This window comes from Zootermopsis nevadensis, unplaced genomic scaffold (assembly GCF_977971745.1).
Source record: "Zootermopsis nevadensis isolate Lab colony 2312 unplaced genomic scaffold, Znev_1.0 Znev_ptg000011l, whole genome shotgun sequence".
Classification (NCBI taxonomy): domain Eukaryota; kingdom Metazoa; phylum Arthropoda; class Insecta; order Blattodea; family Termopsidae; genus Zootermopsis; species Zootermopsis nevadensis.
The window spans coordinates 12,638,597-12,658,109 of record NW_028259143.1 but is presented as its reverse complement, the minus strand read 5'-3'; the positions used below and the strand labels follow the sequence as shown (position 1 = coordinate 12,658,109).

Below are 19,513 nucleotides of genomic sequence, written 5' to 3'. Positions count from 1 at the left end.
TCTCTGAGTTCTTTGGTTTACTCTGGCAATTACCTCTGACCCAGGACTTTACTGGACTCAGAAGTGAAGACATTACACTTTTAACTGGTCAGAATATTTATTTATTATGTAGTATTGGCTGATGAATGTATTTCTATTACTAGTTTGCAAATTTGAAGTTACTTGTAAGATTTGAGGTTTTCACAGCAGTGAGTATGAATCTTTCTGCCATGTGGGTTGTTCTGTTGTATAGTCTGGTCGATGGATACCAACATTTCAGAGGTCATACTGCCTCCATCATCAGGGGATGACGGAGGCAGTATGACCTCTGAAACGTTGGTTAACATCGACCAGACTACACAGCGCAACAAGCCAGAAGACATAAATCTTCTTGAAGTAACTTATTTGCACACCAACATATTCATTCATGTGTAATTTCAAATGCTATGTGTTGATAAATTCTGTTTTAATATTAGTTCTTTGTGTGAATTTGGAAGATGATTATAGACCATAGACCATATAATTTTATGAAATGTATAGATGGTAGCCTCTAACAGATCATGTCTTATGCATGTGAGTTTTCTTTGTATTCCAGATGATGATGATGATGAATATTTCACACCACCATCAACACCTGAAAAACTCAGCAGAAATGAAGTACATTCATACTGCGATGATGATGATGGCGATGACGCTGAAATGTTAACACCAGTCGAATGGCCAGATGTTTTTATACAAGGGTAAATACTGAATGTCACATAAAGCAAAGAGTAGAATAATTTGTCTACCCACTACTGCTGCTACATTTATTTAACCAAAATGTTGGGGAAAGTTTTTTTGCCAGCTGCATAGAATTCATATTTGCCTGGTCAGCAGTTCGTCATTCATGAAATCTTTATCTCACAGTGAAGTACCCAAACACACTAATTGTTACCTAATTTTTGTAGACAGTAAAATTTTAATCACTTAAAGTGGTAATGATTGCTAGAAGCTGTATTTTGTTGTTTCCTCATCTTGTAATTTTCAAACGCCTGTGCTGCCATGTAGTCTTATATGTGGTTAGCAACATTTAGATCTAATGATGAAAAATCTGTAACCACCTTAAAAGTGCCCAGAATCACAACCCAGAATACTAAGTATATGAGCACAAAATAGTCTTATTTAAATATAATTTTTTTTTCTAGTGACTCACCTACCAAGTTGGATGCCACTGTAATGCAGGCATTGGATGGCTTAAATATAGACCCTATAGAATATCCTAACATTTATAGATGGCGACATTTGGTTTTGCTGTACTCTGAAAGTGTGAGAGCCATGTAAGTAATGTGTCTAATGTAAATAAAATTAGTCAGTAATAAATCAAAATTACATTTACAATAATTCCAACTTTTATTTTCTGACCATGGTTCGCAGAAAATTTAACATTCAATTTTTGTATGTACTGCATTTTCCATGGACAATCCATAGTACTCTATGTTGCATGAAGTGTACAAGTTCAATTTGTTGTCCATTGTTTGTATTTGTATTATCTTTGTACACAATATTAATTAAATTTAAAAAAAAATTATGCACACGTTCCTAGCCATCCATAGTATTTCATCTGTTTTCACTTTCAAAGTAAATAGTAAATATCTTGTTTGGAATGTTCATGTGGAAATGGATTGTTAAATTGTGTAATTATGCTTACAAGATAATGGTTTTAGCTTTAATAATATTTCTGTTATGTTCCACTTTGAAGTTTGTGATTGTTAAATTGATTTAAGATTTTTCTTGTATTTCGATAAACACAGAAAGTTTCTTAAAACTCATTTTTGTCAGAGAAGAGTTTCTCATATGTGCATATGGATAATAAGAAGAAGACATGTATAAAGTGAAGCTTTCATGATAGACTCTCTGGTTACAAGCCATGTCAGATGGCTGAATGGTGAATGAACCATATTTTCTGCCAACATTGTGAGAGAAATCTCTGTTCTCATCCTCAGGGCTCAGATTTGTTACGCAGCAGCCTTGAGGATGAGAGCAGGGTTTGTTTTCGAAACGTTGGCAGAAGATATGGCCTATTCACCATTCAGCCACCTGACGCGACTTGTAACCCGAGTCTTTCATCAACAAGAAGACATGTTTTTCAAATTTTAAACTAAATGTCTATGGAAAATAAAGTTGAATTACAAAGAAGTGGAAATGGTGGACAGAATTTGTCAATGGACATTAAGAAGGTAAAACATTTTAATTATATGTCTTGTAACTTTCAGATGGTCCAGTCCTCTTCCTTCGAGGCCTAAAGAAAGAACTAGAATGCTTCAGACACCTGCCGCAGATTCTTCACAATACCAAAAAGGTATGCAGTCTTCCACTCCTCCACAGGCATGGCACAGAATTACAGGATCATATTCACCATTAAGTCATCAGCGGTTGGAAAGAAAAATACTTATGGAATTATAATAGTCTATATTTTATAATTAGAAATATGTTTATCTATGGAACCAATTACCTGCAGGCGTGCTAGTGTCTTTCCCCTGTAAATTAGGCACCTTTAGAAAGAGGGTCAGAAAAGTAATTACAAGCAAGGGGTTATTAAGTGGGGATTAGATGGTGATAAGGGAAGTGAAGTTTCTTAGTCTCCAAGTGATGAAGGGCTGTAGTTCTTTGGGATAAAATTTTCATGTACTGAGAGTAGACTTTATATTCTAATCTAAGTATTGTGATTAATTAGTGGATGTGTGTTTTTGTATTGTGTGTCTCAATTTTTTTTTGTGTGAGTGCATCAGTTGATGACTCTTGTAATTCATTACTATTATTGTCTTATGTCTAGGTGGTATTAATTTTTAAGTTAAGTACTTTAGGTTAGATGGTTTTGTAATCTTATGAGTTGTTTTATTTTGAGTGGGATGTGTTGTTTTGTTGTGTCTTTTTGTTTTGGTTCTCTTTTTTTTATTGTTTTGTTCTGTCTCATTGTGTTGATGTTTCTCATTGTTTTGTTGTGTCTTATTGTTTTGTATCTTATTGTAGGTCACTGCCACCGGGTATAAACCCATTTGCAGTCAATAATAAATAATAATAATAATAATAATAATATATCTAGATGTAGTAAATTCTGATGTTTGTACTTTTAAAGAATGGGATTGTTAAATTTGTATTATCAGATATTAGAACATTTTAATGCAATGGATAGTTTATTATGTAGGAAGCACATATGGGATATTTTCACATGATCTTAAAATTTTATGCAGGTAAGGAATAAAAGACTCTTAAAAGAATAAGAAGAAGAATTGATCAGTAAAGGAAGTCAGCAATAAGAGTATTTCTTTAAAAAATTGCTGAAATAGAGATAATTCCAAATATTCACAAATTAAGCTTTAGGCTTCTTGGACGTAGGACCCAGTGATTCATTCACCTTTTTTGTCTCAGTTTACTGTATAATTTTTCTTGTCATTATATTATTATCAATAATGACCTGCAATTATAGAATATCGCTAGCAGAGAATTGTACATAATTGTCAGTTATTATCAAGTATGAGTTTACTTACAGTTTCTAAGAAAGTACCATTAAAAATATTACGTATTCTGTGCGGACTTGTAACTGTTTCATTTCCTGCTTGCAGGTGAATATTGCAAGTCAATGCATTATTTAAAGAACCTCTTTCTCTATTTACAAATTTCCACAATACACTAGGAGTGTTATTTGCACTAGTTATAATGTGCTGGATGTAGTTTGCTTTTGCATTTTTTATTACATTATATTCCTTTTTATATATTTCTTATATATTACTTGTCTCTATGTTCATGAATCTTACTTTGAATGTAAAGTTCATATACAGTAGGGCACCGCTTATACGGCGGGTTAGGGACCAGACCCCCGCCGTAAAGCGAAAATCGCCGAAAAGCGGATCTTTGCCTTATTTCACTTGCAAATGCATATCAAAGCGTAATAAGATGTTACACTATCATATAGTAAGTGCACAATAGCGCTAGGCCTAAGAAAATGATATGAAAGTTAAATGAATATCAGTAATACACACATTGTCCTCAGCTTATAGTGATTGGTGAATATAAATTTGAAAATTGATATGCTTATAGTAGGAAGGATGATGGAGATGGCGCATCTTCATCATGTGACTCTTCAACGAATCCTATTCGTTTTGGTGATGGTTCGGAAGCCATAGACATGCCTTGTTCACGAAGTTTAATCATCTCTAACTTGGCATTTAAAGTAAGAGGCTTACGACTCCTCTTTTTATCGCTACTACCCTTAGACGCCATTGTAATTACACTGTAGTAACACAAAAATATTATATAAATATACAGTTTGTAATAACTGAAAAATTGCCAGAAATACAGAGAGACGCGGAGCGCACAAAAGCTGTAAACAGACTGAATCAGCGACGAGAAAATGGCGCTGGACACACTTCTCTGACTCAGCTGTTGAGCGCCGAAAAGCGGGGCCCTACTGTAATTTTTTTAATTTTGTTCTTGCTGTAATAACATCATTATTTATCCAAGGATAAAGCTATTCCCCGCGGGTATATCAGAAATTCAAAATTCCCTCACTGATTTTTGAGTGCTTTACGGTACTACATCTGGAAGAAAGATTTCTTTTACGGACGTTTTAAAAAGAATAACTCTGATTATTTTTATAGTAAATTTTCCTTCTATCGCAAGCTAGTGAAGGCTACAATCAAGTCTGACAGACATATTTGGTTGAAGTCGATTGACGACAATTTAAAGTCGCAACCCAAGCAATTTTGGAAATACGTGGCGTCACGTAGAAAAAGAAATTCCACCCGTATTCAGCTTGAGGTTAACGACACTCATTTGGCTGAACCCCATTCTGTTGCCGATGCATTTGCTAAGCATTTTCAGTCGGTCTGCAGTACCTCTTTAGGCATATCCCCTTCCCCTGTGGAGTCCTCTGACTTCTTGTCTTTAGCCCCTATCTCCGAATTGGACATTTGTAAAGCAATTCGTCGTCTGAGACCTTCCAAATCTGTCGGACTTGATGACATTCCTAGCTTTGTTATAAAGGGTTGTTCGGAGATCTTTGTTCCTGTTCTCAAGCACATCTTCAATATAAGTTTAACGCAGAATTATTTCCCTATTTTATGGAAACAGGCAGCAGTAGTTCCTGTTTTTAAAAAAGGTAACTCTGCCACTGTTAGTAACTACAGACCCATTTCTATACTTAATACTTTTTCCAAATTATTTGAACTTGTTATTTATGATCATATCTCACATTACATAAAGTGTAAATTAAATCCTTGTCAGCATGGTTTTACTAAATCTAAATCTACAGTTACTAATCTCGTAACCTATCTTGATTTTATTAATCCAATAGTTGGCTCCCAGGGTCAAGCTGATGCTGTTTATTTTGATCTTAGCAGTGCATTTGATCTTGTCCCTCATAATCTATTACTCAACAAGCTCAGTGCTTTTGGACTCGCTGATGGTTATGTACACTGGTTTCGTAGTTACTTAACCAACAGACAATCCCAGGTTCGCATTTCTGGAACTCTTTCGTCTCCTCTATGGTGTTCCACAGGGATCTGTTTTGGGTCCTCTACTTTTCAACTTGTTTATTGATGACATATGCCAAGTAATTAATCATTCTAAATGCCTTCTTTTCGCTGATGATATCAAAATTTTTCGTGCCATTAAATCTCCCAACGACTGCAATGAACTTCAAACTGACATTGACTCGGTACAAGGTTGGTGCACTGCTAACTTCATGAAACTCAATATTAGTAAAACTAAAGTAATTTCCTTCTCCAGGAAAACCACTACTTTTATCTTTGATTACAAACTTTTTCAGTCCTCCATAACACGTACCGACACTATTAAAGACCTGGGAATATTTTTTGACTCCAAGCTCCGATTTCACAACCATGTTGACCACATATTTTCACATTGTATTAAGTTGCTGGGTCTTGTTCGCACATTAACCTTTTCATTCTCTTCTCTCGATTGCCTGTATATGTTATATGTAACCTTAGTTAGATCCAAGCTCGAGTACGCCTCAGTCGTTTGGAATTCTATTACGACTACTGATGCCAACAAACTGGAACGTATCCAGCAGAAGTTTGCAGCCCTTTGCTACTATCGTTTCCTTCCCCAAGTGCATTATAGCTATGCTGATGCTTTAGAATATTTAAAACTCCATACCCTGCGTAAGAGAAGGCATTGCAGTGATGCACTGTTCCTTGCGCAGGTTTACCGCGGTTTTAAACACTGTCCTTCCCTTCTGGAAGCTGTCGGTCTCCGCATCCCTGCTCGGAATCTGAGAGATTTTTCTATGTTCAGTGTTAGCCCTTTGATCAAAAACAGTCCTTCTGCTAGATGCGCATCAGCTGCTAATGTTGTCTGCAGGGATTTGGACATATTCGAGACGAAAATTGTCACACTTCTTCACATTCTATAATAGTATAATTTACTTAATTGATTTAAATTATTTTTACAAATATCCTAATATATTTAGTTGCAATTTTCTTGTGTATTTATGTCCTCCGTAACAATGTATATTATATACTGCTTGTTTTATCTTTTATGCTTTTATTGTGTTCATGAGCTCATCTTTGTGCTGTATCTGTAATTGGCCATCTGGCTGTTGATACAGCACACAAATAATAAAGAATTGAATTGAATTAAATTGAACATTTAAAGCACTTACAATATTTCTTCTAACTTTTGGACAGGCTATATTAAAATAATAGTTAAAAATACTAGAGAAAGAATCCCATTTTTTCTTTACATCATTATTCCAGAACACTTCAGTCCAAGTTTCATTTTATATTAAAGAGCAAAGGCCTAGTACATTGGCTTCTGATACATTCCTGCCCTCTCTATAGCATCTAATTTGTTGTGGTATAGTCATATTAATAGTTATACATTGAGCATAGTGATGTGAAAGTAGGCTGTTTATTACATAAGTTGAATAGCAGTGTGAAGGCATGTTAGTAATGATTTGGTCTAAAATTGTTGCCGTACTTTCAGTTACTCGAGTGGGTATATTTATTGTCATAGTCAGATTAAACGCATTTATAACATCTAGTAACTGTTTGTGGTCACACCCATCTTCTTGAGTATTTATGTTAAAATCACCTACTATTATAATATAACAATCTTTCTGTACTAATTGCTCAAGAATACCTGTTGACTGTATGAAAAATTCATGTAATACACCGCTTGGTGATCGATATAATGCAATAATTTTTTTTGACGTAAATATGTCTATAAGGAAGGGTCATTCGGCAAAAAAGTGTAACGAAACGGTGCAACAATGGTCAAATTCTCCGGAACCGTGGTTCCACTGACAACTTTTTCTTTCACAAATTAGTTCTATACCAGCAACCTCAAAAGTTTATTCTATACTTTTTCCTGTAATCCATTTCACTGTTTTATAATGTAATATATTCTTAGAGATATAAATAGCTATCCCACCCCCTTTATGTTCTTTTTTACAGAAGTATGAAGCTACAGTGTAACCTTCTAATGTACATTGAATTATTTCATCATCTTTAAGGCCATGTTCGGAAATGGCCAAGATATCTGGTGCAGTAGTTTGGAGGAATGCTGTAAATAGCTCAGTTTTATTTCTGAGATAATGTGCATTTTGATGTATAATTTTAAATTGTTGCCTGGATTGAGTTCTTTTATTTTGTAATGACTGGAGCCATTGTGGTACAGTCTTTTTTATTAGTTTCCATGACTTAAAAAACCTAAGGCTATCACTTCAGAGGTGATTTCTCTATTATTACCTATTATTTTACTTATTTCTTGAGTGACATACTCTTTACCTACTCTATTTAAATGCTGTCCATGCCATGTATGATAACCTCTACTTATATTCCTTAAATATAGCAGTTTGACATTTCTAAATCTTTTCCATAGCTTCTTTATGTCCATATTTACTTTCCTAATTTCCTTATTGACTACTGATTCTTTTATTAAATCATGCCTAATTGGTATATTAAAAATATTGATAATGTATAATGTAGATTGACATTTCCTATATCCATGTATTTTTGATATACAGGGAATAAAGTATTTTATTTTATTATGGACTGCAAGCTTTATTTTCACCAACATATTGATTACATATGTTCACAAGCCCTTAGAATGCTAAATTTTATTAGGTATATTATGTCTTTTTTTTCTACTTTAGATAGCTTATTGGTTTTGTACAATAGTCTTGTTTGGTCTAAATTGGAGTATGGATCTGTTACTTGGAATTCTATTACTTCCACTGATTCTACCAAAGTTGAAAGAATTCAAAGGAAATTTGCTGCTTTATGTCACGCCAGATTTTTTAATGGCCTAAGTGACTATAATTATGAAGACGTTTCAGTTAGGATAAATTTTCTTTGACTGCACCTGCGGAGGAGCCATCTTGATGCTCTCTTTCTCATTAATATATTTAAAGGTAAAATTTGCTGCCCATCCGTTTTGGATTCAGTTTCTTTGTGCGTACCCTCCAGATCCATTAGAGACTACTTCTCGTTTCTTTGTTTATCATAGTCTTAAAGCTAGTTCCTTGTTTAGGTGTGCTTCTGCTGTTAATGCAGTCTGTCAGCGCATCAACATTTTTAACAAGGAGAATATTTTTCTTAGGCATTTTATTTAGCCAATTTCCTTTTCTTTTTCTTTTTTTACTAAAGTTTCATTTTGTATGTATTATTTATATTTAACTGTTTTTAATTTAATTATTATATACCTAGGCATATTATTCAGCTCATTTGCTTGTTGATTATTTTGTAACAAATTAATGAATAGATATATTATCATTATTATATTGTACATCTATATATTTAGTTTATTGTTTGTTTGTTTTTGTATTGTTATGTTTATTGTTAGTGCTTGGCTGTTATTGGCCTCTTTTGGATTTTGCAAGCACTCTAATAAATGAAATGAAATGAATTGAATTATTATTATTATTATTATTTACCAACAACCCCATACAGCATTAAAACCAAAGACCAACATTGCTGCTCACTACTGTGAGAACCTCATATATGCAATTAATTCACTCCTTCACACTTTTATAAGCTCCTGTACTTAATCTGCCATTAGCATATGAATACCCAAGTACTGAACCAATTGCACTCAAGCCGTGAGAACCTTAAATTTCATCAGGCATGATGTATATACTACCACAGATAATACAAACATTTTACAGTCCGTGAAATGGCGTCTATCATCCCGAGGTTGCTACGTCTCTGTGGTTGGTATTAGTAATGCGTCATAACTGAAAAACAGTTGAATTCCAGTTTTATCAAGCTTCTACTTTGATTTAACGTCTACCTACCTCGACGCCTTTGAAGTTCTTGTTTTAAGAAGGGTTTTATGAAAGTTATATGTACAGTAGGTTCTTATATTTAAACGCAACATTTTATATGTGAAGGACGAAGCAATTATGAAACAAACATTTTGTGATCCTGTTAATTCTGAAGAAATGTATTATGGTGTAAATATATCTAGTGACGCTGTCTTAGAATCTGATGCACTGAAAATTATGAAGAAATACAAGAAAGCGAGGTTTAAATCGTTTAAGACAAGACAGGAGGCTGTGGAGTTTGCAGTTCAACGACCTGAAATTGTAGTTCCCATATCTGTGTTATCTGATAATTCAGAAACCAGCAGTCCTGTAACAGGAGAAAAATCAAGTCCTTTCAGAGCACCTAAATCACAGGGTTTGGTTTGGCTCAGGAAACTGATAGAATGTGGTGATGCTCATACATTCAGAACTACCATCTGGGATAATCCTCGGTACCTAGTGAGTAGTGGAGATACTCCAGCCATTCTTCAGGTATGCAGGTTGCTTTCTTGTAAGAAGTTTTGAAATGTGTGTGTTAATATTCTACATACAATTCTTAACTTCATACTTCAGAGGCCTGGGTTCATTTCCAGGGCATTGTCGCAAAGTAACAGTGAGACATGTTTTTCTCTGAGTTCTTTGGTTTACTCTGGCAATTACCTCTAACCCAGGACTTTACTGGGCTCAGAAGTGAAGACATTACACTTTTAACTGGTCAGAATATTTATTTATTATGTAGGATTGGCTGATGAATGTATTTCTATTACTAGTTTGCAAATTTGAAGTAACTTGTAAGATTTGAGGTTTTCACAGCTGTGAGTATGAATCTTTCTGCCATGTGGGTTGTTCTGCTGTGTAGTCTGGTCGATGGATACCAACATTTCAGAGGTCATACTGCCTCCATCATCAGGGGATGACGGAGGCAGTATGACCTCTGAAACGTTGGTTAACATCGACCAGACTACACAGCGCAACAAGCCAGAAGACATAAATCTTCTTGAAGTAACTTATTTGAACACCAACTTATTCATTCATGTGTAATTTCAAATGCTATGTGTTGATAAATTCTGTTTTAATATTAGTTCTTTGTGTGAATTTGAAAGATGATTATAGATCATAGACCATATAATTTTATGAAATGTATAGATGGTAGCCTCTAACAAATCATGTCTTATGCATGTGAGTTTTATTTGTATTCCAGATGATGATGATGAATATTTCACACCACCATCAACACCTGAAAAACTCAGCAGAAATGAAGTACATTCATACTGCGATGATGATGATGATGATGCTGAAATGTTAACACCAGACGAATGTCCAGATGTTTTTATACAGGGTAAATACTGAATGTCACATGAAGCAAAGAGTGGAATAATTTGTCTACCCACTACTGCTGCTACATTTATTTAACCATAATGTTGGGGAAAGTTTTTTTGGCAGCTGCATAGAATTCAAATTTGCCTGGTCAGCAGTTCGTCGTTCATGAAATCTTTATCTGACAGTGAAGTACCCAAACACACTAATTGTTACCTAATTTTTGTAGACAGTAAAATTTTAATCACTTAAAATGGTAATGATTGCTAGAAGCTGTATTTTGTTGTTTCCTCATCTTGTAATTTTCAAACGCCTGTGCTGCCATGTAGTCTTATATGTGGTTAGCAACATTTAGATCTAATGATGAAAAATCTGTAACCACCTTAAAGAGTGCCCAGAATCACAACCCAGAATACTAAGTATATGAGCACAAAATAGTCTTATTGAAATATAATTTTTTTTTCTAGTGACTCACCTACCAAGTTGCATGCCACTGTAATGCAGGCATTGGATGGCTGAAATATAGACCCTATAGAATATCCTAACATTTATAGATGGCGACATTTGGTTTTGCTGTACTCTGAAAGTGTGAGAGCCATGTAAGTAATGTGTCTAATGTAAATAAAATTAGTCAGTAATAAATCAAAATTACATTTACGATAATTCCAACTTTTATTTTCTGACCAAGGTTCCCAGAAAATTTAACATTCAATTTTTGTATGTACTGCATTTTCCATGGACAATCCATAGTACTCTATGTTGCATGAAGTGTACAAGTTCAATTTGTTGTCCATTGTTTGTATTTGTATTATCTTTGTACACAATATTAATTAAATTTAAAAAAAGAATTATGAACACGTTCCTAGCCATCCATAGTATTTCATCTGTTTTCACTTTCAAAGTAAATAGTAAATATCTTGTTTGGAATGTTCATGTGTAAATGGATTATTAAATTGTGTAATTATGCATACAAGATAATGGTTTTAGCTTTAATAATATTTCTGTTATGTTCCACTTTGAAGTTTGTGATTGTTAAATTGATTTAAGATTTTTCATGTATTTCGATAATCACAGAAAGTTTAGTAAAACTCCTTTTTGTCAGAGTAGAGTTTCTCGTATGTGCATATGGATAATAAGAAGAAGACATGTATAAAGTGAAGCTTTCATGATAGACTCTCAGGTTACAAGCCATGTCAGGTGGCTGAATGGTGAATGAACCATATTTTCTGCCAACATTGTGAGAGAAATCTCTGTTCTCATCCTCAGGGCTCAGATTTGTTACGCAGCAGCCTTGAGGATGAGAGCAGGGGTTGTTTTCGAAACGTTGGCAGAAGATATGGTCTATTCACCATTCAGCCACCTGACGCGGCTTGTAACCCGAGTCTTTCATCATCAAGAAGACATGTTTTTCAAATTTTAAACTAAATGTCTATGGAAAATAAAGTTGAATTACAAAGAAGTTGAAATGGTGGACAGAATTTGTCAATGGACATTAAGAAGGTAAAACATTTTAATTATATGTCTTGTAACTTTCAGATGGTCCAGTCCTCTTCCTTCGAGGCCTAAAGAAAGAACTAGAATGCTTCAGATACCTGTCGCAGATTCTTCACAATACCAAAAAGGTATGCAGTCTTCCACTCCTCCACAGGCATGGCACAAAATTACAGGATCATATACCATTAAGTCATCAGGGGTTGAAAAGAAAAATACTTATGAAATTCTAATAGTCTATATTTTATAATTAGAAATATGTTTATCTATATCTAGATGTAGTAAATTCTGATGTTTGTACTTTTAAAGAATGGGATTGTTAAATTTGTATTATCAGATATTAGAACATTTTAATGCAATGGATAGTTTATTATGTAGGAAGCACATATGTGATATTTTCACATGATCTTAAAATTTTATGCAGGTAAGGAATAAAAGACTCTTAAAAGAATAAGAAGAAGAATTGATCAGTAAAGGAAGCCAGCAATAAGAGTATTTCTTTAAAAAATTGCTCAAATAGAGATAATTCCAAATGTTCACTAATTAAACTTTAGGCTTCTTGGACGTAGGCCCCAGTGATTCATTCACCTTTTTTGTCTCAGTTTACCGTATAATTTTTCTTGTCATTATATTATTATCAATAATGACCTGCAATTATAGAATATCGCTAGCAGAGAATTGTACATAATTGTCAGTTATTATTCATAAGTGATAGTTAATCACTATTACTGCACATTTACATGACAAATGATCAAATTTAAATAATTTATTTACTCATTTACGTGCATATAAACCTGTTTTTCTCTACACTTTGCATAAAGTGTTTAGAGATGTCAGTGATAATGAAATTATAAATACTGTACAGTATATGGTTCCATTTTAAAGTTTAGAAATTTTATATAATTAGGCATACGTGGAAGTTGGTCAAAAGTATTATATGAAAAAGTGATGGCCCATCAAATTCCATGAAATGAGGGAGTTTTTTTGTTTATTTGAATTACTCCAGGGTATTTTGGGCACCAGAATCAGTTATTTTGTGTGTTCATATGTCCAATTAAGTAAAACCAGGCTTTGTCAGTAAAAAACAATACTTGTGGGTCCGTGAATCTTCATTCATTGTCTGGATAAACCAGTTGCAAAAATGTATTATTATAGCTGGGTCTCGTGGTTGTTACAGAAATAGGTGAAGTTTCATTAATTTTATAGCAGTTCATGCTGAGAAGACCGAAACATCATATTGCTAGACTAGATATACCAGTGATTTCTTGACAAATGCTCTAATCTTGCAATAGTCTAATCAAGTTTCTCTTCTCCTTATTTTCTTATGCAATTCTAACACATTCTTTTGTATGTATTAACGAAACCTTGGAGAAATATCAACACCAGATAATTTTTGTTTTAAGTTCTCTGTGATATATACATAAGCTAAATTGGGTTTTTACATAATTATCCAAATACAAAAAAAAACAACCCTGTACCTTGAACACACAAATAACAGAGGGGGAAAAAAATACCATTACTCATGCCAGTTTTCATAACCCTATCTTAACCCATGGACTTAAAATTTTTAACAAGCTTTGGTTTCTGTGTATATCACCCATACAAGAGCCTGGATTTCATTTAGTCATTCATAGATGGCTCCCAACTACACATATAAAAATAAAAGAAACACCTAACTTCAAAATCCCTGCTTCTGATGCTGACTCTTAATGTTGTGAAACCATTTTATTGCACAGAATGTTTTGGTAGGGCAGTCTGATTTATTTTTTGTGTATGAAAGAGCATTAAAATCAGAGATGACCAAGTTAAGAATTCTATATAGAATATTAACACACACGTTTCAAAACTACTTACAGGAAAGCAACCTGCATACCTGAAGAATGGCTGGAGTATCTCCACTACTCACTAGGTACCGAGGATTATCCCAGATGGTATTTCTGAATGTATGAGCGTCGCCACATTCTATCACTTTCCTCAGCCAAACCAAATCCTGTGATTTAGGTGCTCTGAAAGGACTTGGTTTTTCGCCTATTACAGGACTGCTGGTTTCTAAATTTTCTGTTAACACAGATAAGGGAACTACAATTTCAGGTCGTTGAACTGCAAATTCCACAGCCTCCTGTCTTGTCTTAAACGAATTAAACCTCGCTTCCTTGTATTTCTTCACAATTTTCAGTGCATCAGATTCTAAGACAGCGTCACTAGGTATATTTACACCATAATACATTTCTTCAGAATTACCAGGATCACAAAATGTTTGTTTCATAATTGCTTCGTCCTTCACATATAAAATGTTGCGCTTAAATATAAGAACCTACTGTACATATAACTTTCATAAAACCCTTTTTAAAAGAAGAACTTCAAAGGCGTCAAGGAAGGAAGATATTAAATCAAAGCAGAAGCTTAATAAAACTCGAATTGTACTGTTTCTCAGTTATGACGCAATCATTAATACCAACCACAGAAACATTTCAAAACACACCATCACTCTTGAGGAGACAAAAGAGGTCCTGCAAATTGCTGGATCAGCTGTTTTTAATTTGAAAGACAAGTCAAATAAGAAACTAGCTACAGATAAGTTCTCCAATATTGAAGACATACAGAGAACACAATTAGAAAGTAAATGGTAGGCGAAATCAATGTCTCTGTTTCACCCTTACACATCAGTGTGATGCTGGAATCTCCAGGCCAGGCAACTAGCTCAGAACAAACCATGTATGGTGAAGTGAGGCCTAGTGCTAAGATAAAAAGTGTATTGAAGAACTGTTTAAGACACTGTTCATCATTAGGCTCTCAGTACCATGTAGTAATTGTGGGAGGTGCCAATGACATTGCTAGAAATGAGACAAAGAATTGTATAAATACTTTAAAGAGAACACTTGCTGCACTAACCAGTACGAATGTTGTGGTAGATGAATGTAATGTAAAGTAATGTATTTTAATGTAATGTAATGAAATGTAATATATTGAAATGTAATGTAACATTTCCTAGGTAACAACAATGCTAAGTAAACAGATGAAAGAATACTTGTCAAGTAGCCTTCCAGTTAGATATGGAGTTCCTCAAGGTTCTGTCCTTGGTCCATTACTTTTTATTTTATATGTAAATGATATCCCACATCTAACACAAGGCAGAGCATTAATGTATGCTGATGACACATCAATATTGAATATGGGTTGGGACATGAATGAACTCCAAAAGGTAACCTTATTCAGTACAGACTTGGTAGAGCAGTATTTTGAGATAAATAATTTATTTATAAACCCAACTAAAACACCTTACATTTTTTCCGGACAAAACAATGTAGGGAGGAAAGTAATCAAAAAATTTTATGAGATAGTATAGCTGCGTCATATTGTGATATTAATTAAAACAATTATTATATTTGTTTACCGTCAAATCACAATAAAATAGTAAGATAAGATAATTAAAATGATTAAAATATCATCTTATGTTCCATATCGAGCATTTTGATTTACATCGGAACATTCACAACATGTTTCGGTTTATCAAACCGTCATCAGGTGTAAATTATAAACTTTTAAACTCAAATTACAATTATTTATAGTTTTTACAATTTTATAATTTTATCATCTTTCTCAGTATATTTTATGGAAGTTGTGTCTAGATATTGTTAATATAACATTATTGTTGAGGTGGTGTTATTGATGTTTATACCTCTCATATTTGAAATAGCAATCAGTTCAGATGTGTTCAGAGGAGAGATCCAGAAGTGTTACCATCTCGGAACAAGGTTCGTTATTATTATTCAGTCAATAATGAGGGCAGGGTGAGGGCCAGCGTCCAGCATAGTCAGACTATGATGGTGAAAGGTATTACCTCTCCCCATTACCTTAACCCCTTATTCTTCTTATTATTATTATCCCATCTCTTCACAACTTTATGGGGTTTTTACTTCCATGTACCCGAGACAGACCTTGTCCCTAAGGTACATAGGGCAGCTGCTATTTCTGGGATCCATATTGTTTTTAGCAAGTGCCACATGTATTATGAAATGTTTTACAATACATGTGACACCAAACTGCTTCCTTCATTCCTTCTCTTGTCCAAGCCACTCTTGTTTTTCTTGATTGATTTTCTTGTGAGTCTTGGGCTTGATGGCTGTGCGTGTCCATGGTTGGCCTGCGTTGAGTTGCTTCGTTGCCGTAACCAACCTCAGCCCTTGGAGTACCTAGGCGACCTGTACTCCAAATCTTTGTCTTTTCATTCTTCGGTAGTAGCTGCACGGTTGTCCACACTTTGAACTAAAGGATTATTTATCGAGGTTTACTCCTCTAGATCCGCCGTGTTCTGTTATATAACAGGGTCACCTCTTGTCGGATGTGGCTCTTCACAACGCACGGACGGTCTTGAGCAAGGAGAGGCTCTTGGATGCCTAGCATCTTTATTGCGCTTCACTAACTCCTGGCTGGGTGAGGACCAGTGTCCAGCATAGTCAGACTATGATGGTGAAAGGTACTACCTCTCCCCATTACCTTAACCCCTTATTATTATTATTATTTTAGTGCTTTTTAAAGGAATGGCTGAGGAACTTTCTCCAGTTTACATACTCTCATTTTTAAAAGCAAGTTCCTCTGTAGTAATGGGGACCAGGTTTGTAAAGGTTTTATCAAAGGTTCTCATAGTAGTGAGTATGAAGTTGACCGTCTTCTGGGATATTTCACTGTGTAGTCTGGTAGAAGTGGGTGCTTACTGCCTCTCTTATCAGGGCATCACCCTAAAATGGCAGTCAATCTCTACCAGACTACATGGTGCAACATCCTAGAAGACATTATCAGGTTTACTGTGTGGGGCACAGAGGAAGAGAGGTTGAGCAAGCTTGATGAAGTAGGATTTTAGGTCTTCATGGTGATGAATCTAAAGTTGGCTATCTTCTGTGCTGTAGCTCCGTGAGTCTGGTAGAAGCTTACCAACGTTTCAGAGGTCCTAGCTGCCTCTATCACGGCGATTGGTAAGATGAAGGTTAACTTTGTTATCGACTGAGGTCTTGGTAGTGGCTGCTACCTTGAATTAATATCAACTGTCACCGCCAGATAATGTAATAGTTTCAATATCGCTGAAAATAGATACACCGTAATATCTACTTGACGCCATTTTCCGCTAGTGTCGCCAACTTATAACAGGTGAGTTACCGATCTTGATGTTGGTATTGATCAATGTTCAAAAGTCTCTCAATAAGGCATGTAGTTTTTGGTGTGTGTGTCACTTGGCTGTGTGACCTTGACCACTGCCAATTCCAGGGCTTATAACCGTGTGTTCTCACAGGTGTTCTGTAGGAGAACAGAGACTTTTGAATTTTCCTGTGCTGCTTTTCTCTCTATTTACGTGGCGGGAGGGACCTGGGAATATTTTGGTAGTAGAACTCTCACCTTTGGGAGTATTGGTACATCACTTCCGTAGCGGTATTCAGTAACAGGACCCGTTTCTTCTTTTTGCTTGAGCATTAGCAGCCAGTGGAATTGTTTCTGTTACGGTTAAGTTGATGTAAGTTAAATTCCAAGACCACAGTTGGTCTCCACGCACGAATTGAAGTTCTCACCGAAGTGTAAAAAAACGTTAGAATATTCTCAAGCGACCAGCCACGATTCAAGTTAGGTGCTCTAATTATAAAGGGTTTACCATGTTCAAATCAACGGACACTCTGAGCTTCCTTAAAATATATTCAAGAGACTTACAGTTATCAACCAACTGACAGTCAAGACATTCCCCGTCTTTTTATGGGAACCAAAGCTTCTGTATCCATCTCACGAGAGCCCGCCACCAGTCCCTGTCCTAAGCCAGACAAACCCACTCCACACCCTCACATCCCATTTCTCTGAGATCCATTTTTATATTATCCCATATATCTCTAGTCGTTCCGAGTGGTATCTTTCCTTAAGGTTATGTAACGAAAGTTTTGCAAGGATGTCTGATCGTGCGTGCTTCAAATTCCGCCTGTCTCGATTTTGTCATTCTAGTAGACCTCCAATCAATTGTCAAAATCTTAATGACTTCTGCAGTAGTTTACTGAAAGCCCGAGCTCTGAGTTCCTGGATGATATTTTATATGAAGTAGCGTTTAGTCCCGCTACATGTCATGTAGTCAGTGACTGCCCTCTCCTAACCCCACTTTCCACACCGTCGTAATGAACAACTGTGACGTAGCTGCCGTCACAATCTTTCTTAGCGTGGCCTTTTTTCTGCTATATTTGTAGATTCGTTGTACTAAAAGGTGCTGCTTAAAGCCGAATCAGATAAAAGGAGAAGATTGTCTGTGAACTGGCAAAGAAGCGATCTTGACTAACCACAAGGTACTATCCCGGTATTTGCTGGAAGACCTGAGAAGAATCACGTAAAACGTAATTAGGATAGTCGATGATCTGGCCGTGATTCAAATCAGCTACCTGAATCTGCGGTGACATAATTTTGTCCTACTTGCAATTTAGTGTGTTCAGATGTTTGCCTGGGTCGCACACCTACGCTACAAATAAAGAAATTTCCTGCTCGCCCATGTCAGTGGCCTTGCGTTCCATATTGCAAGCGTACGCCGAGAAATCTCTGGCTTGAAACCAATAATGTTGGGTGCGTTTAATTCTGGCTGGTGAAACCTGCGTAGCACGTCTCGGTAAGTGGGAGAATAATGTTCACAAGCATAATGTTCACATGCGGGACGAGAACTTGGGCGCGAGGTCAGTAGGGCTGTAGTCCAGTGACCCGCGGTCAAGCCCCCTCGAAAACAGTTCCGTTCTTTAAGTAATGGTGACAAAATAAAAATTGTATAAATTTGAGATGTTGATGGTTTTCGTCACTGACTCTGTTAACTTCTTACTATTAGAATGCGGATGTAATGATTTAAATTGTACAAATTTTACAGAAGTTGTCTTCATAAACCTATCTTATTAACGAACGTAAATATGATACCTTAAATGTGTTTAAGCTTGGACGACTAACATTGCTTTTGGGACGTAATTAAACTCAGTTATTTACGCGTTAAGGGCAATTCTATAGCACGAACATTCTTTCACTGTCTTTGTTGATAAAATTGGCATTGTTCTTCATCAAGCCAACAAGTCATGACGATATGTCTTTGTGCTTAATTAAACATCACACCGTGAAGATGATGGAATTGGAGGAAAAGACTTTATCTCAGAGAGTGGTCAGCTTCGCGCCCCAGCCCCAAGTACCCATGGGACTGAAGGTTGGGTGGGCCCCACAATTGGGCTGGAAGATAAAAATCCCTGCAAGGAATCGAGTCCAGACCGTCCAGCTCGTAGCCTACTCACTGCACCACGTAGGCTGTCCCTACTCCAAGTTTCTGTATACAATGCAGCAGAATGTTAGCAGAGATTTGCGTCTTCCTGTCGAACGTCGCCGTCGCGTGACTCTGCTTTGTATTTGGCCCACTGTCCGGCCTCAGGTTCT

The 19,513-nt window shown here is 35.6% G+C and overlaps 1 protein-coding gene across 2 annotated transcripts; it reads left to right on the top strand.

The window, feature by feature from the left end:
- Positions 1–285: 285 nt before the first annotated feature.
- Positions 286–15,118, top strand: LOC147874088 (ankyrin repeat and LEM domain-containing protein 2-like). 2 transcript variants are annotated; one of them, XM_087347345.1, is made up of 7 exons: positions 286–719; positions 1,164–1,295; positions 2,232–2,317; positions 10,485–10,622; positions 11,068–11,199; positions 12,137–12,222; positions 13,948–15,118. In XM_087347345.1, the coding sequence occupies exons 1-5, from the start codon at positions 520–522 to the stop codon at positions 11,097–11,099; spliced, it is 588 nt and encodes a 195-aa protein (XP_087203471.1). In that variant the 5' UTR covers positions 286–519; the 3' UTR covers positions 11,100–11,199; positions 12,137–12,222; positions 13,948–15,118. The 2 variants fall into 2 exon arrangements, with proteins under 2 accessions (XP_087203471.1, XP_087203472.1); XM_087347346.1 differs by lacking the exons at positions 286–719; positions 1,164–1,295; positions 2,232–2,317; ... (1 more) ...; positions 12,137–12,222; positions 13,948–15,118 and adding an exon at positions 9,157–9,775.
- Positions 15,119–19,513: the final 4,395 nt, after the last annotated feature.